Source organism: Callorhinus ursinus, unplaced genomic scaffold (genome assembly GCF_003265705.2).
Source record: "Callorhinus ursinus isolate GAN/ISIS: 27379988/994484 unplaced genomic scaffold, GSC_fseal_2.0 scaffold14, whole genome shotgun sequence".
NCBI classification, from domain to species: Eukaryota; Metazoa; Chordata; class Mammalia; order Carnivora; family Otariidae; genus Callorhinus; species Callorhinus ursinus.
In genome coordinates this window covers 10,972,730-10,999,915 of record NW_027397076.1, presented here as the reverse complement: position 1 = coordinate 10,999,915, position 27,186 = coordinate 10,972,730, and the positions used below count along the sequence as shown (strand labels likewise).

The window sequence follows — 27,186 nt, the reverse complement described above, 5'->3', positions numbered from 1 at the left end:
CAGAGGGAGAAGCAGACTCCCTGCTGAGCAGGAAGCCCGATGCGGGACTCGATCCTGGGACTCCAGGATCATGACCTGGGCCGAAGGCAGTCGCTTAACCAACTGAGCCACCCAGGCGCCCTCTCTCTTTTTTTTTTTTGTACTTTTGGTGTCATGTTTACAAACATTTCCTTCATCCTAGGGTTACAAAAATATTTGCCTGTATCCCATAGAATTTTTTGAGGTTTTCTATTTTATATTTAAGTGTTTAATCCAGCTAAAATTTATTTTGATTTAAGGTGTGTGGTCCATTTTATCTTTCTTTGGTTCCTTTTAACATAGCTTCCTTTCTGTCCTTAAATTCTAAGTTACCTGCTACGTTTCTTTCAGCAGTGTTAGGATAAGGGTGGCAGGGCGCCTGGGTGGCCCAGTCGTTCAGCGTCTGCCTTCGGCTCAGGTCCTGATCCCAGGGTGCTGGGCTCGAGCCCCCTGTCAGGCTCTCTGCTCCGCGGGAGTCTGCTTCTCCCTCTGCCCCCCTCCCCAGCTTGTGCTTTCTCTCTCAATCTCTCTCTCGATCACTCTCTCTTTCAAATAAATCTTTATTAAAAAAAAAAAAGCATAAGGATGGTAGAGTTAAAATTCTTTGATGTCTTTAACAGTATCCTCATCTTACCTTTTTTTTTTTTTTTTTTAAAAGGAACTTTGTGCTTTAATGTTTTCCCTGGATTGGATTAAAGCAAAAACTGAACTCATAGGCCCTGCTCATCTGATTCATGAATTTGTGGAATACAGGCATATATTGGATGAAAAGGTATAATTAGTATGAAAAATAAGTTCTTAAAGGGCATCTCATTGTCATTTAATTCTAGGTTTAATAGTGGGGATGAGCAAAATAAAAGGGACAAAGAGAGATAATTTCCTCCTTTTGACCTTTGATTATTCTAATTATTTTGCTTCCTAGCCTACTGGGAATGTAGATGGGATTGAGGTTTGAATGTTGAGGAAGTAAAGTGTTCACTGGGTTTTTTTGTTTTGTTTTTTGTTTTTTACACAAGAATGTGTTAAGAAAGTAATACTTGGATAATGAGATTTTTACACTATGTTTAAAAATCTGGAGAGGGTCACCATATATTTGTTACCTAATGGTTGGCTGTTTAATTTTAGCTCATGTAGAGAATACCTCATTTAAGCCTTTAAAGTGACAAGATCACAGAAACAGAAAAATGTCAGATCTTGAGTCTAGTTATATTTCTAAGAGATTTCAGTTTGTTCATAGGATTGTGCAGTCTGTGAAAATTTCCAGGAATTTTTATCTTTAAATGGACATCTTCTTGGACGACATCCATTTCCTAATATTGTACAGCTGGGTCTCTGTGAACCAGAAACCTCAGAAGTTTATCAGCAAGCTAAGCTGCAGGCCAAGCAGGAGGTCGATCATGGAGTTCTTTACCTGGAGTGGATGTAAGTAGATTAGGAAAGAAACCAAAGGGAGTGGAGTGCTAACTGTGTCATTATTTTTCAGGTAGTGAATAAGTTCACTCCAGGAAGATTTAACTACTTTGTAAAGGGCTGGAACTTTTAATAAGCATTCTTACTTATTGAAAAGTTCTGGAGAAGTGAGCATAGGAGAAATATGTATCTTCAAAGAATCCATAGAAATAGATGCTTGCCTGTAGGCATTTTGACCAGACATACTAAATAATACCAAATGGTGTACTTATTGTAACATAGTTTACTAGCAAAGAACATGGGCTTTGAAGCCACAAACATCGATTTGAGTCTCAGTTCTGAAACCTGATAGTTTTGTGATTTTGAACAAATTACAGGTTGCTCTTTTTTTCATATGTAAAATAGAGATAACAATTCTTTGAGATATATTATTTTTATGAAGATTGAAATGAGATATTGGATATAAAGTGATTAGCCCTTTGCCTTTCACATAGCCCTCATTAAACTTCCACTGAATTTTGATTGTTCTAACTCCTAAAAGAGGCTATTCAGTTTTGCTCTTGCCTTAATCTTATCAGTTAAAAAAAGGAGAGGGTTAACTCATCTTTTTAATGCCTGTTATACACAATATGCACACATTACTTGTTTTACCTTCAAACCTTAGAAGGTAAATATTATTTGCTCTATTTTACAAATGAAAAAATTGAGGCACAGAGATGTTGAGACTTGACTAAGCTTGTGTAGCTTGCTGAATGGAATTTAATTCCTGGGTCTGTTTATCTTTATGTTCCGTGTGCCTTCTATATGCCATGCTTCTCTTATAGCTAGAAATAATGAATATGAATGGTTGTCTTTTCACATGTATAATTTATATCTGAATTGAACTCTAGGTTGATATCTGCAATATTTATTAGTCCCGGGCCCTCTTTCCAAATAGGTTGCCGTAGGTGATTTCCCTAATTCACTGAAGCTAAGGTAAACCTGTCTGTATTCTAGAATACTTGCTCACTTATATCATAACATTGTTTCACTTTATGGTGATGGCCTATTTTTCTGTTACTAGTCTATACAGTCTGTAGTTTAGAATAGTTTGGAGGTTAAAATGAACAGATTTTGGCTCCAGACTGCCTGGACTTGAAACCCAGCTCTGCTTTATTGGTTGTTTATAACCAGGGAAAGTTACTCAACTTCTCTCACCTAATAGTCCTCTTTCATAGCATTATTGAGAAGATTAAATGAGTATGTGTGTATACAAACATACACACACACACATAGAGTGCCTAGAATAGTACCTAGTTCATAGAAGGTCCTCAGTAAATATTAAGAATAGCATTTAGCATTTTTCCTGGTCCATATAGTTGGTATGCAGAAGAAATTTTTGGAAGATCCAACTGAATTGATGTTTTGGTTAGTGGTTGAAATAGAATTAATACATGGTCTGATAATCACACGGGTATAGGTTTAGTTCTTGTTCTCTTATGACTTGTTGAGTTTGATTTTTCACTTTTTCTTGCTGTTTTTTTTTTCTGCCCATTCCATCAACTGCGTTTCAACCTGTGATGTTCTGTCACAGAATGCTTAGTCATTCTGTGAGCTGAATCTTTTAACTGGGTTTGACCAGGTCATATTCAAAGAATGCTTTACTTTAGTACTAGAAAGATTTTTTTTTTATAGACAGGTTTAGATTGGTATAAGCTTAAATTTAACTGAATTTTAGCTTTCAAAGAAATTATTTGTTCATACATTCATTTGTTATTTCTTTAATACTTTTTGGCCGTCTGTTATATGCCAGTCTTTGCAACACTTTCTGACCTTCGGGGAATTGAGTAGTTAGAACAAGGGGAAAGAGAGAATATTTTTTTAGTCTAATCTTCTAATCTTTGCTAGTAATTTACCTGGTTTTCTTCTAGGTTCTCATCACCTTAGTTCATATAATTGTTTGTTTCATTGCTTCTAGTAAATTATAGTACTTTCTAGGCAAGATCTAAGTCTGATTTACCTTTTGTGTTCCCTTTTTTCATTTGGTCCATCTTGTGTGTGGTTAATTTTTTTAAAGTTTTTGTTTAAATTCTAGTTAGTTAGGGGCACCTGGGTGGCTCAGTTATTAGGTGTCTGTCTTCGGCTCGTGATCCCAAGGTCCTGGGATTGAGCCCTGCATGGGGCTCCCTGCTCAGTGGGAGGCCTGCTTCTCCCTCTCCCCCTCCTCCTGCTGTGTTCCCTCTCTCGCTGTGTCTCTCTCTGTCAAATAAATAAATAAAATCTTTAAAAAAAAATTCTAGTTAGTTAACATATAGTGTAATATTGGTTTCAGGAGTAGATGTGTGGTTAATTTTTTTAAAGAATAATAACAGTGGCATCCTTATGTGCCAGGCACTGTTTAGAGCAGGTATCATTACTCCTGTTGTACATATGAGGAAATGGAAGCTTATTAAATTCAATTATTTGCCTAAGTTTACACACCTAATAAGTAGTAGAAGTAGGTTTGTTCTTTATCTGACTCCTAAAATAAGCACAATGCCATTTAACATATTTATTTGTACTCAGAGTGACTGGGGTGTATGTATATGAAATTCCGACACCGTTCTAATACTTTACCCCTTTAACCCATTAGAAATAACATATTAACTGCACTAGTGGAATAGTTAGTATTCAGTAGATTAAGATACAAAGAAAATGATATTGCTTTATCTTTTTCTCCTCTATGAATAATTGTGGTTAGAGAAGAGCAAATTTAAAGTACATCATCGTGGGGCACCTAGGTGGTTCAGTTGGTTAAGTGTCTGCCTACAGCTCAAATCATGATCCCAGGGTCCTGGGATTGAGCCTCGAGTTGCCTCGGGCTCCCTGCTCAGTGGGGAGGGAGCCTACTTCTCCCTCTCCATCTGCCCCCTCCCTGCTTGTGTGCTCGCTCGCTCTCTCCTTCTCTCTCTTTCTCTCAAATAATATCTTTTTTTTTTTTAATGCAGAAGACGTACTTCTCTTGTTTTTTTTTTTAAGATTTTATTTATTTTATTTGACAGAGAGAGAGACACAGTGAGAGAGGGAACACAAGCAGGGGGAGTGGGAGAGGGAGAAGCAGGCCTCCCGCCAAGCAGGGAACCCAATGCAGGGCTTGATCCCAGGACCCTGGGATCACGACCTGAGCTGAAGGCAGATGCGTAACGACTGAGCCACCCAGGCGCTCCTCAAATAAATAATATCTTAAAAAAAAATAAAGTACATCATTGTTAATGGTGGGTGTAGTGTCATACTTTAGTTAGGAAATGAGCTTCATTTTGCTATGGCTTCTCTCCTTTTATTTATTTTTTAAAATTTTTAATTTTTTGAGAGAGAGAGAGGAGGGGCAGAAGGAGAGAGAGAATCTCAAGCAGACTCCATGGCCAGTGTGGAGCCCTATGCTGGGTTTAGTCTCACAACCCTGAGATCATGACCTGAGCTGAAATCAAGGGTCGGGTTGCTTAACTGATTGAGCCACCCAGGTGCCCTGGCTTCTTTCCCTTTAAAAACAATGGAGATTTTTTTTGAGGGTATCCTTACATAATGTTTTCTCTGCATATGTTATCATTAATATATCAGAGGAAAATAGAAAGCAACATGTGTTTGATTAGTTAGATTTCTCCCAACTCTGACATTTGCAGCACCTGACAGGTTGCTTTATATAGGGTAGCATTTCTCTTAAAAAGCCACTTTTGTAATACTTTTTTTCTTCAGGAGATCTATGCTGTCATTTACATGCTGGTAACTTAATTTTAAGAATTTTGTATTTTTGGCAACACAACAGTGTTAACAGTTTATTACTGAAAAAAAGTTACTTTTACTTACTGGGTTTCTGTTCATTTTCTCCTTGTATGTAGAAACAAGAAAAACATCAAGAATCTTTCCCGCTTAGTTGTCCGCCCCCATACAGATGCTGTTTACCATGCTTGCTTTTCTGAGGATGGTCAAAGAATAGCTTCTTGTGGAGTTGATAAAACCCTACAGGTAAAACATATCTCTTGAGAAAAATTGAAAGAGGCATGTACCAAATACTGTACATATTAAAATATATTTAAATCCTAGAATTGAAGAAAATTGCACATTAGAATTAGAGAAATCCAAATCTCTTGAACATTTTAGAAAAGCTTTCTCTGGAAATTTAGAAGATATGGTTGTGTGTTTTCATAATTTTAAAGTTGCCAAGTGACATAAAAGTACCTTTTACCCTAGCAAATCCGTTACTGTCATCCATGAGCCCTCCAAGAGTAATGAGGAAATGCAAATTGTTAAAAGACATAAGGACTCCATATCGCAGTGCATAGGACTCTGATTAAAAAACAGTGATTAGGTAAAATACCTATTTTATCACAGGTTCAGACACAGATTTCTGACTATAAACAGGAATCAGACTAGATTATTTCCTAAGGTGCTTGAAGGAATTTAAGTTCTCATTTGTTTTTGGAATACATGAATGAGTGCTTTTCTTTACATTTGTGCTCTGCATTTTGATTTTGAAGGAAATAGGATCAATTTAGTTAAAACTGATATTTAGATTAGGTTTAGTCTTTGCAAAATTATGACTGTAAACCATATTTTTATATGTGTGCTTTATTACTAATTTTATTAATTTTGGCTTTTGAGCCCCAGAAAGAAAACATACTGAATGAAATGTTTTCGGTTTAAGAATTTGCCAAAAGAAAAAAAAAAAAGGAAAAGAATTTGCCAAACTAATCTCAAGAACTGAAGCTATACTCTGCCAGCTCTTTTTATTGATATTACAGTCATTTAATAAGGGATAGTTCTCTATGTTAAGACATATAAACTCGACAGATAATTCTGCTTCTTGGAGTGGTTTTGCCAAGGTTCATTACTATTGCAAAATAATATGGATTAAGGTCTTTTGAAGAAAGATTTTTATTGAATGGGGGCCATTGGTTTACGGTAAAAAGATTTTATTGTTGCTTGTGCAGGTGTTCAAAGCTGAAACAGGAGAGAAACTGCTAGAAATCAAGGCTCATGAGGATGAAGTGCTTTGTTGTGCATTCTCTACAGATGACAGATTAATAGCAACCTGCTCAGTGGATAAAAAAGTGAAGGTAGGGAAATATTTTTCTCTTGAGTTGTAATTACCATAGAATTCATTTTCTTTTTCCATAGTAGAGGGACTACGGTAAGTAGGGGTAAAGGACTCTTGCCTGTTGATCTACAGACTTGAGGCAAACCAGTTTTTATCCACTGCAAACTAACACTCTATTTTTTTTTTTGAAGATTTTATTTATTTATTTGACAGAGAGAGACACAGAGAGGGAACACAAGCAAGGGGGAGTGGGAGAGGGAGAAGCAGGCTTCCCGCATAGCCGAGAGCCCAATGTGGGACTCGATCCCAGGACCCTGGGACCATGACCTGAGCCGAAGGCAGTTGCTTAACAACTGAGCCACCCAGGTGCCCAACACTGTCTATTTTTAAGCACCAGCAAAAATGCCTAGGTTTCTCAGCCTGAGATATTTACCAGACAGCTGGGAGAAACAATTACAAATTAATGAATATGCCTACTGTTTATTATTGATAGGTCTGTGTGATAAAATATCAGTTGGAATCTTTGAGGGCATTGTGATTGGAAGTGTTGCTGCACAAAATTACTGAGATTGGATTCCTGTTGTAAAATACATAATTTGTGAAGTGTGCAACCCAGATTTTTTTCTTTTAGAGAGGGAGTGCAGAGTGGGGAGGGTTGGGCGGGGGAGGGGCAGAGGGAGAGAGAGAATCTTAAGCAGGCTTCACACAGTGTGGAGCCTGATGCCGCCGGGTTCATCTCATTATCCTGAGCTGAAATCAAGAGTCGGATGCTTAACCAACTGAGCCACTCAGGCACCCCAAACACCTCACTTCAGGCTTTGTTTTTTTTAAGAGAGTGTGCGCATGTGAGAGCAGGGTGGCGGGGAGAAAGGAAAGGGAGAGCGAGAATCCCAAGCAGGCTCCACACTGGGTGTGGAGCCTGACACGGGCCTCTGTCTCGACCCTGGGATCATAACTTGAGCTGAAGTCAAAGAGTTGGATGCCCAACCGACTGAACCACCCAGGTGCCTCTCGCTTCAGACTTTTTAAAAAGAGATGGATCCTGACTTGGTGGGAGTCCTGCAAATAAATAGATAGGTAGATAGGTAAGTAGATAGGAGAGGGAGAGGGGAAGAAAGAGGGAGAGGGGAAGAAAGAGAAAGGAAAGAGGGAGGGAGGAAGGAAGGATGGACGGACGGACTGTTGAAACTGGCTAGATGGCGTGGGTCTTAGTGGACCTGGGAGCAAGAAAATTGACTTGGAAGTTTTCCTGGGGTCTGTACTCACTTGAAGAAGACTTTGGAGCGTCCAGACAAATTAAGACCTTGGAAAAGTCTCCTTCTTGATAGATTGGACTGTCTAGGTGGCTTTACAACCAACCAGTTAATTAACTCCAGAGCCACTACTGAGTCAGACTTGGAGTTGGCCATTCTTGCACAGTTTCAAAGTCAAGAGCTATGTGGAATAAAAGGAGATAACACTGAGTTTCTGTTTTCTAAGTACTCAAAATAAAGAACAAGAGGCGCAAATGTCTATTAAAGAACCTAAAAATAAACTCTTTGGGCCTCTGGTGAGTGCTTTGATAAGATAAAAACTGCGGGGCACCTGGCTGGCTCAGATGGTAGAGCATATGATGCTTCATCTTGGGGTCATGAGTTCGAGCCCCATAATGGGAATAGAGCTTACTTAAAAATTAAAAAAAAAAAAAAGCAAGAAAGAAAATGCTATGAGAGGGACATTAATACCCCTAAAAAGTTCAGAGCCCAGTGAAGACTAGGTAATTTATTTCTTTTGTTTATTGTTAGAACACACTGCTCTGTTGTTCTACATAGTAACTAGAATGATGATTACTTGTGCTTGGGAATTTAACACTGTGTGAGGCTTTATACTACACACTTTGTTATATTACATTATCAATTTCTCACTACAACTTGGAGAGTAAGTATTGATCCCATTTTGCAGATGAGGAAATAGGTTCAGAGATGAAGTCATTTGCCCAAGCTCACATTAACGGATAACTAATGGAGCCAGGGTTCAAAGCTAGGTTTCTCTCAGAATCTAAAGCCTTAAATTTTTTTCAGTGATCCATATGCCTTTACTTTTTATTGATACCTTGAAGCCAGCAGCACACTTAGCATGTCCTTTATCTCATTTGAATTGTGTACACAAGGGTGTGTTATAAGTATCCTCATTTTACAGAGGAGAGAACTATGATGCAGATAAATTAAAGACTTGATGATGGACACACAAATTATAAATAGTAGAGCCAGGTCTTGGACTTAATCCTTCTGATCTCAAGTCCATTATTCCATTCCTTTTATAGCACTTCTCTGCCTACTGTCATTCATGTGAACATGTGCAGTCTTGCCCTTGAAGAATGTAATGTTTTCATGGGATTCTAATTGTGCTATAGAAAGGCACACATGTAGATTTGTAATTTTTTAAAAGACATCCTGGAAAAATACATATTTTAGAGAAGGGGGTGTATTATGTCTGACTGGGAAAATCTGCCACAAAACAGCTGACATTTGTTTGCTCTTCTGTTCTCCCTTTGAAAGTAAGGGGTAGTTGTAAATTTTCTTTTCTCTATTCTCTTTAGATTTGGAATTCTCTGACGGGGGAACTAGTACATATCTATGATGAGCACTCAGAGCAAGTCAACTGCTGCCACTTTACCAACAACAGTCATTACCATCTCTTAGCCACTGCGTCAAGTGACTGCTTCCTCAAAGTAAGTGTGGATGATGAGAATTACGTGCACAAATTTGATAGGTGCATCAGAACATCTTTTTCGATTTTCTCTTGTATTATTCAGGGCTCTTTTGGTTGCAGTGATAGGAACTTCCATACTAGCTAAGCCAAAAAAAAAAAAAAAAAAAGAAATTACTGGTTCATGTAACTGAAAAGTCTAAAGGGAGAATGGCTTTAGGCACAACTGATTCCAGATGCTTAAATTACATTCTTGGGGTCTAATCCCCTCTTCATCTTTAGATTCTGTTTCTCTCTTTGTTGGTTCAGGCGTGTTCTTTCTGTGTGGCAGGAAATATGGCTGTTCTCAGTTACAGGCTTATGTGGGTTTTACAGCTTATAGTCACAGAGGAAGAGAAACTTACTCTTACCCAGGTCCCATAGATTTAATTTTAAAGAAGACTATTTGACCTGGTTTGGCTTATATGCTCATTGTTAAATAACCCTAGTAGTCCAATAGGATATGGAATCCTTGAATTGGTCAAAGATTACAAGTTCAGCCATGTAGAGATGGGACAAATGAAGTGAGGTCAGCTCTATTTGTTTTATAAGTGGGGCTTGATTCAGAAGAGAGATTTTGTTATTAGAAGGAGGAAGGAAAAAAAGTGCTGATAGGAAAAAAAAAAACTAAAACTAAAAGCAGATATGCATTTTATGTATGTTTGATAATGCTTTATAGTTACAAATTATAAAAGATTTTATCTTTTTTCCCTCTTAAATGGCATATTGAAGATAGCTAGATTAAATGTTCTGGGGGTCCAGAAAGATTCACTGACTTCCTTTGGATTGTTTTTTGGTTTGGTTTCTGCCCTGTCTTTTTTAATGTCACACCATCTTTGCAAAGGGACATTATATTTTTGGGTGGATTGGGCAAACCATTTCAGTTTGGAAAACCTCATAGACTCTGTGTTTGACATTTAAATACAGTGTTGTTGTTTTTTTTAAATACAGTATTTTAAAAAACTTCAGAAAATATTGAAAATTGTCTCCCCTCTCCCCTTCAGTTTAGGAAGCTGAAACTTTATCTTTTTTTTTTTTTCCTCCAAAAGAAAACTTACATAGAAGCTCAGTGTGTAAGAGAGAAAGCCCATTGCTCTGGTTGAAGTGGGGTGTGGTCTTGCTTTTTTTTTTTTTAAAGACGTTATTTTTATTTGAAAGAGTGTGTGTGGGTGCGCGTGCTTGAGCGGGGGTGGGAGGGAGGACAGAGGAAGAGGGAGAAGCTCAGCTGCTGAGCAAGGAGCCCAGTGTGGGGTTCTGTCCCAGGACCCTGAGATCATGACCTTAGTGGATGTCAGACACTTAACTAAGCTACCCAGGCGCTCCTGAGCTTGCTTTTCTACTCTTATTCCCTCTCTTATTTCCCCCAGTAGTCCCTTTCAGACATGTTTCTGGAATCCTTAGGGGCCTGCATAGCACAATTTGAAAACACTGGATTGGATTAAAATAACAGACTGATGTAGTCTTATAATCATAGCTCATTTTTACTCAGATATGCTTTACCTTATGGAATAAATCCACCTCTGAAAAACTAAGACTTCTGTATTATTTTATGATTAATTTTTGATGTTTCTTTTTAAAATTTTATAGGGTGAAGAAGTTTGTTTCCTCATTTTAATTATAGACAGAAAGCTCTAGGATGTAAGACCAAAGAGAGATCTATGGGTTCTATTGTTTAGTCAACAGTTTTAATTAAGGACAAGTTTTACTTTAAAATCTGCCATACCACACCTGTATTACCATGTGGACAATTAGAATTCACTTCTTGTGACTCTTGAACTGAGAGAAGGCAATGAAAATATGAAAATCTGAAGTTGCCCCCATGTGCCTTGCCTTATCTGAAAAACTGGATTTACCTAGGACTAGGGTAAAGAAGTCGAGGATGGAGGTGGGCATGAAGAACAGGACTTACCTCACTGGTCATTTTCAAAGGATTTTTGTCAATATTAATCTTGGGGATGGATGATTTCTCCTTCCGTGTTTAATATAGTTAGCATAAATCCGCAGAGAGGACTATAGCCCTTTTTGTTTGTATTTTATTCACTTTTCAAACATACCCAAAAGGAGAGAGTACAATAATAAACCCTTGTGGTATCCATTGTCTAGCTCTCACTATTATTAATATTTTGCCAATCTTATTTTATTCTCCCCCTCCCTTTTTTTTTTTGGCTGGAGCATGTTGGGACAAATCGCAGATATGTCATTGTACCCAAAATACTTCAGCATGCATATTTGAGGTCTTAAACCTAAGTACCATGCCATTATCACACCTAACATAATAAATAATAGTTTTGTGATCTGTCTGGTCCATGTTCACTTTTCCCCATTGTTCTTTTTTTTTTTATTTTTATTTTTTATTTTTATTTTTTTTTTTAAGATTTTATTTATTTAACTGACAGAGAGAGAGAGAGAGAGACAGACAGCGTAAGAGGGAACACAAGCAGGGGGAGTGGGAGGGGGAGAAGCAGGCTTCTGGCCGAGCAGAGAGCCTGATGCGGGGCTCGATCCCAGGACTCTGGGATCATGACCTGAGCAGAAGGCAGTCGCTTAACCAACTGAGCCACCCAGGCGCCCCCTTTTTTTTTTAAAGTTTATTTATTTTTAGTAATCTCTATACCCAACATGGGGCTTGAACTTGCGACCCCAAGATCAAGAGTCACACACTCCTCTGACTGACCTAGCCAGGCTCCCCTTCCCCATCATTCTTAAAAAAAAAAAAAAAATATCTTTTTTTTTTTTTTAAGATTTTTTTATTTTATTTATTTGAGAGAGAGAGCGTGCGAGAGAGCCCAAGCAGGGGGCAGGGCAGAGTGCAAGGGAGAAGCAGTCTCCCCACTGATCAGAGAGCATGATGGTGGGGCTCAATCCCAGGACCCTGGGATCACGACATGAGCCAAAGGCAGATGCTTAAACAACTGAGCCCCTAGGCGCCCCCCAAAAAACCATGTCTTTCTACCATAGATTTGTTGGAATCAGAATACAAATTTCAGGTGACATTTGGTTGTTATGTCTCTTAAATGTCTTTTATTCTGGAGAAGTTCTCCTTCGAAGCCCTCTGCCTCTTTTGATTCCTTAGAGAAACTGAGTCATTTGTCCTGTGGATTCTGGATTTGGTTGGTTGTTTCCTAGAGGTGTTAACTTGCTCTTCAAGCCTCTTATATTTCCTGTCAAATGTATTTATATCTATCTTTGCTATCTTTGTATTTTTCAAGTCACTTTTTAGAGCATTAATAGATTTTAGCTTAGTAAGTAGACTCAAGATTTGCGTTGGGAAATCTTAGAAATGACTGGATAACCTAGCATCTAAAAAAAATTTGGGAGCATTTTATTTTACATATTACTTATTGGAGAGCTGAATAAAATGATAATGATTCCAAACTACTTTGTTAAAATAAGCAGTAATTATTTAGTTACTTAGTGTTCAGACTAAAAGCCTAGGTAAGCTTTTTGTCCCTTAATAGATTAGGTGTTGATCTAAGGGCTGCTCCATTATTTGGTAATCACAAGTTCACCTTTGTGTTTGACACCTTTTCATTAATATGATTGAACATTTTTCTGTAATTGAAAAAGCTTAAATGGGAGTGAAGCAAGAATGTTATGAGATTTCTAACTTTTCCTTATTCAGTACTAGTTTTTTAGTTATCTTTTTATCTTTCTCAAATAGCTCTGGGATTTGAATCAAAAAGAATGTCGCAATACCATGTTTGGCCACACAAATTCAGTCAATCACTGCAGATTTTCACCAGATGATAAGCTTTTGGCTAGTTGTTCAGCTGATGGAACATTAAAGGTACGCTTTTGTTTATTTAAATTGGTTGTAATTTTGTGGTTTTATGATGTGGTTATAGAAATAGGTTTCTCTTTTTCTCATTTCTACAGGAAGAGCTTTTTCTTTCAACTTCCAGGAGTGTATTTAATGTAACTGTAATTGCTTGTTATAATGATTGTTTATGAATGGTTTACTGCCTTATGCTTTAAAGTTCATATAGTTTGAATTCTTAATTTTTAAGCATGTATTTATGGCTTCATAAAATTTTGAGATTTGTGGGGTCAAATTTGTAAAGGCCCTGCTTTTATTTATTCTTTATTCTTCCATTTATTTTATATTTTCTTGTTCTCCTGTCTTATGCAGGAAAAACTCAGAACTAGGGAATAAAGTATATTCAGGCTCCTGAAATTTATAGTCCTAAAAAAACTAAATTCTTTAAATTTTTACCTTCTCAAATCAGATCCTAATCCTACTTTCTTTCTTATTCCTTTCTCTACCATCATTCTAGTCTCCTCTTCATTGATTCTCCTTTCTTTCTTTGGTCTTAAGTCTAATCCGTCTTTGACCTAGTCTTTTGGTCAACCTTTTCCCCTCCCATTCCATAGTATTTACTGTGGTTCATGCTGTCATCTCCTTATGTTTGATAGCAGCTTTCTAAGATGTGTTCTTCATCTCTCCTAATCCTGGTACAGAACTGCTAGAATAACTCTCTGCCTCTGTTTTCATCTTGCCACTTTCAGCTGGGACACAAAAGTACCACATTATAAATTGTGATAAACCCAGGCTCATCAGGTACACCTGTGAGGCTCTTTACCTTCCATCATTCTGCTACCTCTCTTCCTGTCCAGTTTGTTTCTTCTAGCCCCCTTAATACTAATTGTTCTGGGCAAGATAATTAGTCAGCTACTGTTCCTGTATATATTTCATTAATCTTTATTGGGATTTTTGGCCTCCAATTCGCTTGCCCATATTTTTTAATGACTCTCAAACCTTTATGCACAGCCTTCTTCAGAAAGTGAGTTCTCTTATCACATCCATCTATCTGGTTCTGAATACATCCCTCCTTCTATCTATATCTCTATATATTGATAGAAACTGTTCAGTTTACTTCTCATTTCCACTTGTAAATGTGTTGTGCTATTCAATTCAGTCATTTTCATGTCTTCTTTGATAAGATTGAATATGGATTTATGATCTGCAGAGACCTTGCATCTTGTACTCTCAAGTTCATACTACAGAATTCTTCTCAAAACATGCACTCAATAAATTTTCTTTTTTTTAAAAATATTTTATTTATTTATTTGACAGAGAGATAGCGAGAGCAGGAACACAAGCAGGGGGAGTGGGAGAGGGAGAAGCAGGCTTCCCGTGAAGCAGGAAGCCCGATGCGGGGCTCGATCCCAGGATCCTGGGATCATGACCTGAGCCGAAGGCAGACGCTTAATGACTGAGCCACCCAGGCGCCCCTCAATAAATTTTCTTGACATATATTTTTTCCAGGGAAATACTTGAATCCTCCCAGGCACTATTTTGTTTGTTAGAATCACTAGAGAAGGAGATTTGTTAATGTTGATAGGTAACTCCTCAGTTATAGGAAGATGAAATCTCTGATGCTGATCCTCTGGTTGAATCTTTGATTTCTCTTTGCTGACTGAAGATAACTCGTTTTTGTATAAATTACTTCAGGGCATCTAGTAATCCTTTCTGGCTAGAAGTCTACTTTAAAGAATTTTCTAGCTGTTAGTAGATGTTGGGAGCATTCTTAGAATATTCAGGTAAAAAGATTTTGACTTCTATGACATGTTATCTGCAAATACTAAATAACCTTCTCTTCTTTTAGAACAATCCATATCAGAGGAGGCTTTTCAGAATACCCTTGGCAGGTTAAGACAGCCCTTTTTTGAGACAATCTTTCAGTTATAATAACCTATTATTTCTTCTTTTCTATTAAGTGAATGACTTCAGAAGGAAACATTTTATATCTCAAGTCAAGTTTTTCCATCTTATAACTGTTGCTAATTCCAAGTTCTGGCAAAATTCCATTTTCCCTAGCATTATTCCGTTATTATTAGGTTGCTTAATGTTCAAGACATTTGTGAAACCAGACTATTTATCCATTTTATAAATTTAAGGTGTGCAGCTCAACTGGCTTTCTTTGCTGCCAAGTTATGGTCCGTTCATTCCTAATTAATTTGCTGTATTCATTATAGTTCCAATTCCAGACTTATGCTGTTGTTCTTAAGCCCCCAGTCTTGTCACTGCATCCGTTTCATTCTCTGGAGATTACCTTACCTCATACCTACTTATTCAGAGGTTTGACACCACCCATTAAGAGTTCTCTTCCGTAAGTCTCCTCAAAAATTGCCATAAAAATCCCAATTCCCTTTCTTGTTTCTCATCTCAGTTCCCGGAAAGTTCTCTACTTATGCCCACTGTTCCTTTTTTTCTTCTTCCCCTGCACACTTTGCTTCACTGATTATTTTTTCTTTCTTTTTGTATCTTTCGCTTTTCTTCTCTTTGGGATCCTTTCCCACAGCCTACACATGTTCTTGGGCCTTTCTAAAACCAAAAAGTGAAAAACCTTTGATTCTCCATGGATTATGTTATCCTCTGAAATAGTCATTCTGTTTTTCCCTTTATTGCTAGACTTCTTAAGCTACCTGTACTTGCCTCCATTTCCTGACTATTCACTCAGTATTTAAAACTTGTTAAGCCTGGTCCCATCTTCCTTGTAGTCCTTTGAAGCATGTAAAATCTAGTTTTATTTTCAGTCTCTGTTCTTTTTGTTGTAAAGGTTAATGCTCTTTGGATTAGTGTGAAATCTGATATTTTTCTTTATCCAAGACTTACTCTTTTTGTTGTATTACCAGTATTCAGCTCTTCTTCCCCCATCAACCAACTATATTTCCTTTTTGAAACTCCTCTTCTGACATCAGTGTTTTCTACCTTTTCCTTTTATCTCTCTAACCCCTTCTTTATCTTTTTTACCTGGCCACTTAAATGTAGCTGTTCCTCAAGCATCTAACCTTGAATACCAGCTTCATTACCTTTCTTCCATCCCAGTTCATCAGTCCCATGGCTTGAACTCTCATCTTTTCAGTGAGTGACTTTCAGCAGTGTTACCTCCAGCCCTCATTTCTCTTGTGTGCTTGGGTCCTGCATCTCTAATCAACTGCTAATTGTCATCACTTAGATAATACACTGTGCCTCAAACTTACTGTGCTCCACACTGAACTATATTTTCCTCTCAAACTTGACCCCCTTTTGTGCTTCCTGTATGTTTTATGATTTTGATTAGATCAGTGTCCAGGATTTATGTCATTGTAACTGGCCACAGTTGAGTCATGTAGTATGTTTTTTCCTTTCTCATACAGCTTCTTGTTTTCCTTGGGATTAAATGTGTTGTACATCTACCATTGTAATTTTGTTTTTTAACACATTGTGCTTATTTTTTTTAATGTGCTCATCACGAATTCATCTTCAAACTATCCCTTGTCTAAATTGCTTCTTACATTATTCAAACTTACCAGAATGTTTGATAAATTTTCTTTTCTTGGAAATAACTTTCTTGGAGGGTTCTGTCTTGCTCCATTCTGACTGGTGAAACTACTTCTAGTGTCCAACTGGGGATCTCCCTTTATTATTCTGGGGATTCCTTTCGCTTTTCTCTTGACTTAAAACCCTGTTTCTTAGATTTCTTGTCTTCTTTCTTGGTTTATTCTCCCATTGGTGGAGAATCTCCTCTAGCTTCCTAAGAAAGAAACTTTGGGAGGTAAATTTTTGAGACCTTGTCTGTCTAAAAGTGTCTAACTTCATATTTAATTGGTATTTTTGACTGCATAAAGAATTCTGGGTTGTAAATAATTTTTCCTGGGACTTTTGGGGACATTGTGCCCTTCTGTCTTCTGAAGTTCCTCTTGAAAAGTTTGAAGCCATTCTGATTCATATGTGATCTATTTTTTTGTCTGAAACTTTTAAGATCTTCTCTTTTTTATTATTATTTTTTATTATTGTGTTAATCACCATACATTACATCATTAGTTTTTGATGTAGTGTTCCATGATTCATTGTTTGCGTATAACACCCAGTGCTCCATGCAGAACATGCCCTCTTTAATACCCATCACCAGGCTAACCCATCTCCCCACCCCTCTCCCCTCTAGAATCCTCAGTTTGTTTCTCAGAGTCCATAGTCTCTCATGGTTCATCTACCCCTCCGATTCCCCCCCCTTCACTCTTCCCCTCCTGCTATCTTCTTCTTTTTTTTTTTTAACATATAATGTATTATTTGTTTCTTTTTTCAACCAACTTCTTAGCAATTCCTTCTATAAAATCTTTTATAATTTTCATCTTTACAGTCATATTCCATCCCTTCATCGTATTAACCCTTATTTTTGTACATAAAGAAGTTTTTTTCTTTAAAATTTTGGGAGTCACTTTCTTCTAACAGACCAAAATACGCCCAAAATCTAGTGTGTGGCACTGATCTATGCACCAGCCTGATCATAGTTGATTATATTCTGTTTTGTTTTGTTTTTGTTTGTTTGTTTTTATCTTTTTCTTTTTTCTTTTTTCCCCTTTCTTTTTCCCTGGTTTCAGGTCTTTTCTGATTTGTTTAGTATATATTTTCTGGGGAGTTGTTACCCTGTTAGCATTTTGTTCTCTCATTCATCTGTTCTCCTCTGGACAAAATGACAAGACGGAAAAAATCACCTCAACAAAAAGAACAAGAGGCAGTACTGACTGCCAGGGACCTAATCAATATGGACATTGGAACTTGAGTTCAGAATGATGATTTTAAAGAAACTAGCTGGGCTTGAAAAAGGCATGGAAGTTATTAGAGAAACCCTTTCTGGAGAGATAAAAGAACTAAAATCTAACCAAGTCGAAATCAAAAAGGCTATTAATGAGGTGCAATCAAAATTTGAGAGATAAGTGATACCATAAGATGAAACAACATTAGAATAATTGGGATCCCAGAAGAAGAAGAAAGAGAGAGAGGGGCAGAAGGTATATTGGAGCAAATTATAGCAGAGAACTTCCCTAATTTGGGGAAGGAAACAGGTATCAAAATCCAGGAGGCACAGAGAACCCCTGTCAAAATCAATAAAAATAGGTCAACACCCCGAAATCTAATAGGAAAACTTATGAGTCTCAGAGACAGAGAGTCCTGAAAGCAGCTTGGGTTAAGATCTTCTCTTTATCCCCAATATTTTTTCTTTTTAAAAATTTCATGATAATGTGCCTTGGTGTGGGTTTGTCTTCATTTACTGTGCTTGGCACTTGGTGCCTGCTTGCTTGCCTTCCTGCTTCCTTCCTTCCCTCTCTCTCTCTTTCTCTTCTCTTCTCTTTTCTTTTCTTCCTTTTCTTTCTTTGAGACGGAGTGAGTGAGAAGGAGAGAGAATCTGAAGCACTGAGCACAGAGTCCCACTTGGGGCTCGATCCCACAACCACAAGATCATGAACTGAGCCAAAACCAAAAGTCGGATGTTCAACTGACTGAGCCACCCAGTTGCCCCTTGGTGGCTTCTTTCAATTTGGAAATTCAAATACTTCAGTTCTTTAGGCTTCCTTTAATTTTTTAATTTATTCTTCTCTACCTTTTCTTTCTCGAATTCCTATTTGTTTTTTTGGTTATTATTTTTCCCTCCTTCTCTGTTTGTTTGCCCTCATTTCTGGAAAATTTCTTTAGCTTTATTTTCTAACTTTACTTTCTAATCCTTCTGTTGGATTTTTAATTTCTGTTGTCATGTTTTTAAGTACCCCTTCTTATGATCAGTTTCCTTTTTCCTTTTTTCCTATTTTTGTTTCATGGATTTAATATCTTTTATCTTTTTGTGAATGTTAATAGTTTCTTTTAAAAAAATTCATATTCATGTATAGTTGCTGTTTTCTCTGTTGGTTTTGGTTTCTGTCTGCATTTTAGAGATATAGCTTAGCTATCTGATCTTGGATATATCTACAGATGATTTCTGACTTACAATGGTTTGACTTAGGATTTTTCGACTTTATGATGGTGCAAAAGTGATACACATTCAGTAGAAACTGTACTTCAAATTTTGAATTTTAATCTTTCCCCTGGATAGTGATATGTAGTATGATCCTCACTTGTGATGTTGGGCAGTGGCAGTGAGCTGTAGCCCCCAGTCAGCTATGCAGTCAGGAGGGTGAAAAACCGATACACTTGCAACCTGTCTGTATCTATAGTACCATTCTGTTTTTCGCTTTTTGTACAGTATTCAATAATTTACATGAGATATTCAACACTTTATTATAAAATAGGCTTTGTTAGATGATCTCGCCCAGTTATAGGCTAATGTAAGTGTTCGAGCACGTTTAAAGTAGGCAAGGCTAAAGCTATGATGTTCAGTAGGTAACGTTATTAAATGCATTTTCAACTTATGATGGGTTTATTGGTAAGTTAAGGAAGATCTGTATATGTATTAGATATATATCCTCATATTTAAGAGTGCAGCACCAAAAAGCTGATAGGGAATTGTGAGCTTGCTTATTGTGTTTCTCTTTAGGGTTATCTGCCTGCCATTTTTGATAGTAAACTCCTAATGCTAGACTCCTTAGATCTTCTGTCTTGATCTTGTTGGATATTCAGAGAAAAATCTTCAGTTTCCTACCTGTAGGGTATAAGTCTGGTTGGCAAGAAGATGGTTAGGTAGAGATCTCAACATCTGGGATATAGACTCTCTCTTAATTTCCCTGTTTTCAGAATGGTGACTCTGCTCTCAACTGTGCCAGGTGCAGAGAAACCCTGTACTCTTCAGCTAGAGTAGGGATACAGCAACCTGGATTACATAGTTGGGAAGTCAGTGGATTCCTACCCTTATCAGAGGGCACCTGCTGCAACACTTCCGTAGCCTTTTAGGAGTTTTATGGTATGGATTGGGCTGCTTCTTGGCTTTCCCCATGGTGGACTCAGGATGCAGTTTTTAGGAGTCTCCTTATTGCTTATCTTTCTGCTTTTTTTAGCCTTTACAGTTTTGTTGCTGTGATCTCTTCCTCCTTTCTACTTTGCCTTGTGAACTACACGTACAGAGAATTCTCTCTACTCTAGCTTTTACATGGATTTTGGGAGGGTGTGAAGATGAATGTGTGTGTGTTCTATCTGCATCTGGAACCTGAACCCTATTTCCTTCAGTAACACTGTTGTTTCTACTCACCTGTGCTTGAAACATGAGTAGAGTCTGACGTTAGGAGTTTACCATCATAAATGTCTTTTCACTTAAAATGTAATTTACTACATTTAAGAAATGTATTATAAATGTATTTTTTTGATTATTTATTAAATACTTTCTATGTGCCAGACACTGGCATTTGGGTTTTAAATACTAAAACAAACCAAAACACCAAACAATTAATTCCTGGCCTGAAGTTGTTCAGAATCCAGTTGGAGAGAGAGGCTATGGAAATGGTAAAAGGGTGCTCTGAGAACAGGTGAAGGCTGTGTCCAGGATGTGTTCAGGCAGGCACCTGATGCTGCACCCGAACTGCAGCCTCTTTTCCCTTTTTATTGTCTTTGCTTTCCCCTTTTGTACTTTAGCTTATGCCGACCTTTTAGCCTAGAATCTAGGCCATAGAGTGTTCCCTTTGTCTTTCTAGTGTTGAAATTCTGTCCGTCCCAAGTTGGTGTACAGTAGGCTCTTATCCAACCTCATTTTGCTGTGGGCTTGAGAGAACAGTTTTTGCAGAGGTGGACACCCTGAAGATCAGCCTACTGTACTGTATGTTTGTCATATGTGTCATTCTCTCATATGACACATCTGATGTACCTTGTCTTAAAGTCACTTATGGCTTGTTTTATCTCCTTTATTGACCTGTAAACTCTTTGAGAGAGCTATCTATACCTGATTTATTTATATAGTCTCAAAGTGACTAGCATAGTTGTTAATGTGTTCAAGATGATAAACCTTTGCTGTGCCCCTTCAGATCAGATTAAGACTTCTCCAAACTCAAAGGAAAAAAATGTTAAAAAGTCATCAGGGACAGGATTTTGACTTCATGTGTGAGTAGCAAAATGTGGTTGTAGAGCACAGAGCACTGGCAGCAGGGGGGAGACAGTACTGCACTCTTGGTGAGAACTGCTGTGTTTGTGGCGGCTTTCCCACAGTGCTGTTAAGCCAGTATCGTTAGCTGGTTCATGCTGATAAACTGAAAGGTAGTAAGCAGAGGTCCTGCAAAATGAGGTTGGATAACAGCATTTCAAGGTCAAAGTCTTCTAAAGCTTTTGCCTTCTGAGAGGATGAAGAACTGTAAAATTATTTCCTGCCCCAAATGGCTCTGTAATCTTCTAAGCATTTTGCAGGGTATCATGTTGATCAGCGTGTTTTTCAGGCCCTGTTGATAAACCATTTCAAAATGTGAGTTTTATTTAAAAATTGCCATTTAAACACACAAGGGCCAGGGTGCCCATGGGCCTTGATACAGTGTAGTGACTTACTCAAAATCAAATGCTGTTATTTACTTGGTCCCTTGATACATGGAATTTCATCACTTGTTGGATAGGAGCTGAAGTCAGGTCCAGATGCAGATTGTAGTTTAGACAGATGTAATGAAATTGGGTTGTGTTAGTTTTTTTTTTCTTTCTTTCTTAAATCTAGGCAGTGGTTTCTTTGTTTTTTATATTAAGAGGGAAACAGTATGATTTCTCATATATTTAGTTGATGTGACTGAAGCTTCTGGCATTTATATGTTGGGTTTTTTTTTCTCTAAGTATCAAGAAAGGCTCTTTTAGTATCTGATATCTCTTGCCTCATCCAATTTCATTGCAAGGGGAAAGGTTTTGGTATTGGCTGTGTTCCTTAGTGTATATAATATGTCTCTAAACTTGAGAGAGATTTAAAAATGTGCCTGGTCAGAAATCTGGTTTTACATTGGAACTGTGCTTTGGAAGCTGAGTGAAAACCTAAGAAGCAGCTTTTTTTTTCCTTTCCTTTCCTTTCCTTTTTTTTTTTTTTTTTTGTCCATGTCCTTGGCCAACCCTTGGTCTGGGCATGGCAGCCATTATCACTCTTTGAAGCTGGGTGCTGCTCAAGGCCCCAGGAGAGTGAAGATGGGTCTTCTTGAAGGCCTTTTTCTTTTGTGCTGTTCAGGTGGCTCTGCTAGTTAAGTGAGGTTTAGAGTCTTTTGTATCCTATGTCTCAGGATCCAGTTGTTTTAGATCTCTGTATGGCCCCACCAAACACACAAGGTGTCTTGCTTCCTTTCAGTATATTCTTTGTTTTCTATTTTCAGAGACTTCCTTATGTCCCCGGATGCTCTGCTGTGTTTAACTCGGCTTAGCCTGGGCCCTGTGTGTTGTCCAGGCTGTGCATGTAGTAGGTGGGAACTTCATGTCTGGCACGGCAGAGGGCAGCAGATGCAAGTTGTGAGCCTTCTCACCTTTCTTCTAGTCTCATTCTTACTGTCAACACCTAATCTTTAGCATAGTCCACACCATGCAAGGAGTTTTTAACATTTTATTTGGTTTCATATTCTGCATTTTGCATTGCAGGCAGTGCTTCTAGGATTTTTTTTTTTTCTTTTTAAGAAGGTGCTGAATGAAGCTGGAGTACTTAATTTTTAAAGTCATGCATAAGTGAAAACAGTTCATTAGAAAAAGTAAATATTTGCATTTAATCCAGGTGGAATTCTAGAGGTGTGATTTGAGATTAAAACAAACATTTTTTAAATTTTTCAATCTGAAGCTTTGGGATGTGAAATCAGCAAACGAGAGGAAAAGCATTAATGTGAAGCAGTTCTTCTTAAATTCAGAGGAGCCTCAAGAGGATATGGAAGTGATAGTGAAATGCTGTTCATGGTCTGCTGATGGTGCTAGGCTAATGGTGGCAGCAAAAAATAAAATCTTTGTAAGTATCAGTATTTTAACAAGCCAAAATTAGCCTGATTTAAAGAAAATGAAAATGTCAACTGATTTTTGCATGTACACTGTGTATTGATATAATGAAAGTATAGCTGTATGATTTTGGGCAGGCTTCCTAACTTCATAGTTCTCAGAACTGTGTTCCAGGGATGGCAATAGACTTTGTGAAGAAAGATCTCCGTGGTCACACAGGTTTGGGAAATGTTATGTGTTGCTTTCCCCCATTAGAGTTACTCAGTGTATACTAACATACTTAAGGCTTCCAGAAGTTCTGTAATACAGAAATAATTTATGTTGGCTAATCCGGTGTTTCTCAGATTTATTGAAAACATAGACTATTTTCTACATCACTTTTTTTTTTTTTTTTTACAATTTTGAATATTGGTTTAGATGATTTTCAAAGTGCTTTCTTACCCCTGAAATTTATTAGGACTTAGTGACTGATAGAAGTATTTGCCAACAACTGGAGACTATTATAAGAATTCTGTAATATAAAGGAGGACAATATGTAAAAATAGTGAATGACAAAAATGCTATCCTTTTTTTTCAAATCTAATAATAGCTTACATTTGTAGTATTCAGAGTGCTCTCACATATTATTTCTTTTAATATAACTATCCAAGGGACACAGCAGATTGCAATAGCCCTCTCCTAATAATGAGGCAGCTGAGGTTCAGAGCAGTCAAATAATTTGTCCCACATTGTAACATGGATTTGGAAAGGTAGGTATTCTATGACTCAGTGACATTCCATTTAAATAGTAATTTTAAAAGACTTGAATAAGAGATACTACAGTTTTATTTTATTTTCAGCTTTATTGAGGTACAGTTGACAAAATTGTTAAAGATGTTTAAAGTATACAACATGATGAATTAATATTTGTATGCATTGTGAAAGCATTTCCCCCATATGGAGTTAAATAACACATCTGTCACCTCACGTACTTATCTTTTTTTTGTGTGTGAGAACATTTAATTTCTACTCTTAATTTCACTTAAACAATACAGTATTATCAACTATAGTCACCATGTTATACATTAGATCCTCAGACCTCATTCATCTTCTAACTGAAAGTTAGTATCTTTTTACCAACCTCTTCCTATTCTCCACACCTGAAATAGTACAATTTTATTTTATTTATTTATTTTTACTGTGAATGTTTTATTTATTTATATATTTATTAAGTTTTTATTGACAGAGAGAGAGAGAGAGCCAGAGAGGGGACACAAGCAGGGGGAGTGGGAGAGGGAGAAGTAGGCTTTCCGCTGAGCAGGGAGCCCGATGCGAGGCTCGATCCCATGACCTGAGCCAAAGGCAGACGCTTAATGACTGAGCCACCCAGGCACCCCGCGAATGTTCTATTTAATCATTTTTGTTTACAACTGAAACTCTGGGAACTCAAAGTTAGCATCCTTGCCTGTGAGCTTCTTATGGACAGCAGATAAGTTTCATCCTTAGGTTCCATGTTGTTCTTCTATGCTTTACCCAAGTGAACTTTTATGAGTCAGCTGCCATCCAGTTTCACATGGATTCTCTTGCCCACAATTTTGCTTGGGAAAACCAAGTCCTCCAGGATCGCGTCATGCAATGGGCTGTCAAAGTGTGGCTCCTGGGACACTTTTACTTATTTTTTGTATGGCTTTTTTGAGTTGGCTTAGGTAGAATTCTCCTCTGAGCAGTAAAGACAATGGACTTCCCACTCAACTTTTTCTCCAATTCTTGGACTAGCCAGATTTGGATTTCCTGGAAAAATTTCAGTTGAGAAATAGGAACAAAGATGGTAATAGCTCTCTGACCACCATCCACTTCGGTTTCCTTGGTTGCTGTTATATTCAGCACCCATAGCTGGGCTTTGAGGTCTGAGTTAATTTCCAGCTCAAGGAGAGCCTGGGAGATGCTGGACTCAAACTCATCCGGCTTCTTGCCATTGGGCTTCACTGTCTTTGTGCTTGAACTGAACATGGCCTTCTCCTTGGTGAGAGCACTGGCCTAGGAAGAGGCCTAAGTCTCTTGAGAGCTCTTCATATCCCCTGAGATTGTGTGTGTGTGTGTGTGTGTGTGTGTGTGTGTGTGTGTGTGTATTTTTTTTTTTTAAGTAGGTTCCATGCCTAGCATAGAGCATGATGCCCAGTGCACGGCTTGAACTCACGACCATGAGTTCACAACTCGAGCTGAGATGAAGTTGTCCGCTTAACTGACTGGGCCACCCGATAGTACAGTTTTAAAGACTGAATTATACCATACAGTTATATAAATAAAACTCAGGAGCTGTTTATATTGTTATTGATCTGGTTGCTGTGACCATTCGATCTTGGGTGCTTAAGGGTTTATACCTTTAGCACGAAATTAAAAATATCTCCTTTTGTCTTAAATTTGTTAAAATTTGTAGGAACAGAAAAGGAATCATTGAATTTATAAGATTTGAAGAATAAAATTTTTTTGTTGTAAAATATATCTATGTAAAATTTGCCATTTTAACTATTTTTTTCTTAAAGATAAGGACTCTTATTTTAAGACATTATTTATTTATTTGTCAGAGAGCACGCAAGTAGGGGGAGCAGCACGTAGAGCAGGCAGAGGGAGAAGCAGGCTCCCCGCTGAGCAAGGAGCCCGATATGGGACTCAATCCCAGGACCCTGGGATCATGACCTGAGCTGAAGGCAGACACTTAACTGACTAAGCCACCCAGGAGTCCCATCATTTTAACTATTTTGAAATGTATAATTCAGTGATATTAATGATATTCATAATGCTGTGCAGCTATCACCACTATTTCCAAAACTTTTCATCACCCCAAACAGAAACTCTGTAACCAGAAACTAATAACTACCCATTCCTGTCTGCCTCTAGCTGCTGGTAATCTTTATTTTTTAATTATTTCTTTATTTATTAAACAAAAAAAGATTATTTATTTGAGAGAGAGAGCATGAGCAGGGTTGGGAAGGGGCAGAGGGAGAGGGAGAAGCAGACTCTCTGCTGAGCAGGGAGCCCGAGGTGGGACTCGATCTCAAGACCTGAGATCATGACCTGAGCCACCCAGGCACTGCTCCCCTCAACCCATAACCTTTAATCTATGAATTTGTCTATTCTAGATGTTTCATATAAGTGGAATCATATAATATTGATCCTTTTGTATCTCGCTCATTTCATTTAGCATAATATTTTCAAGGTTCATCCATGTTGTAGCATGTACAAAACTTCATTCCTTTTTATGGCTGAATAATATTCCATTATATGGATATACCACATTTTTTTATGCATTCATCTGTTAATGGACACTTGGGTGTTTTCACCTTTTGGCTGTTGTGAATAATGATATAGTAATCATGGTGTATAGGAATCTGTTTGAGTTGCTGCTTTCAAATCTTCTGTGTACATACCAAGTGATAGAATTGTTGGGTCGTATGGTAATTCTAAATTTACCTTTTTCGAGGAACCACCAAACCATCTGTACCATTTTATTTTATTTTATTTTTTATTTTTTAATTATGTTAATCACCATACATTACATCATTAGTTTTTGATGTAGTGTTCCATGATTCATTGTTTGCGTATAACACCCAGTGCTCCATGCAGAATGTGCCCTCTTTAATACCCATCACCAGGCTAACCCATCCTCCCACCCCCCTCCCCTCTAGAACCCTCAGTTTGTTTTTCAGAGTCCATCGTCTCTCATGGTTCATCTCCCCCTCCGATTTCCCCCACTTCACTCTTGCCCACCTGCTATCTTTTTTTTTTTTTTAACATATAATGTATTATTTGTTTCAGAGGTACAGATCTGTGGTTCAACAGTCTTGCACAATTCACAGCACTCACCATAGCACATGCCCTCCCCAATGTCTGTCACCCAGCCACCCCATCCCTCCCACCCCCCACCACTCCAGCAACCCTCAGTTTGTTTCCTGAGATTAAGAATTCCTCATACCAGTGAGGTCATATGATACATATCTTTCTCTGATTGGCTTATTTCACTCAGCATAACACCTTCCAGTTCCATCCACGTCATTGCAAATGGCAAGATTTCATTCGTTTGATGGCTGCATAATATTCCATTGTATATATATATATACCACATCTTCTTTATCCATTCATCTGTCAGTGGACATCTTGGCTCTTTCCACAGTTTGGCTATTGTGGACATTGCTGCTCTAAACATCGGGGTGCACATACCCCTTCAGATCCCTACATTTGTATCTTTGGGGTAAATACCCAGTAGTGCAATTGCTGGATCGTATGGTAGCCGTACTTTCAACTTTTTGAGGAACCTCCATACTGTTTTCCAGAGTGGCTGCACCAGCTTGCATTCCCACCAACAGTGTAGGAGGGTTCCCCTTTCTCC

General features: G+C 37.8%; 1 protein-coding gene and 1 pseudogene across 5 annotated transcripts in view; one reads left to right on the top strand and one right to left on the bottom strand.

Annotated features, from left to right (window-relative positions):
- Nucleotides 1-27,186, top strand: part of APAF1 (apoptotic peptidase activating factor 1) — a 90,946-nt gene that overhangs the window by 27,685 nt on the left and 36,075 nt on the right. For all 5 annotated transcript variants that reach the window (XM_073900459.1, XM_025882345.2, XM_025882344.2 and 2 more), the window contains 7 exons: nucleotides 677-790; nucleotides 1,256-1,440; nucleotides 5,283-5,409; nucleotides 6,375-6,500; nucleotides 9,060-9,191; nucleotides 12,870-12,995; nucleotides 22,672-22,833. In XM_073900459.1, the coding sequence (XP_073756560.1) occupies nucleotides 677-790; nucleotides 1,256-1,440; nucleotides 5,283-5,409; nucleotides 6,375-6,500; nucleotides 9,060-9,191; nucleotides 12,870-12,995; nucleotides 22,672-22,833 (972 nt within the window). The remainder of the gene's footprint in view (nucleotides 1-676; nucleotides 791-1,255; nucleotides 1,441-5,282; nucleotides 5,410-6,374; nucleotides 6,501-9,059; nucleotides 9,192-12,869; nucleotides 12,996-22,671; nucleotides 22,834-27,186) is intronic.
- LOC112831888 (small ribosomal subunit protein eS7-like) lies at nucleotides 24,205-24,865 on the bottom strand (annotated as a pseudogene).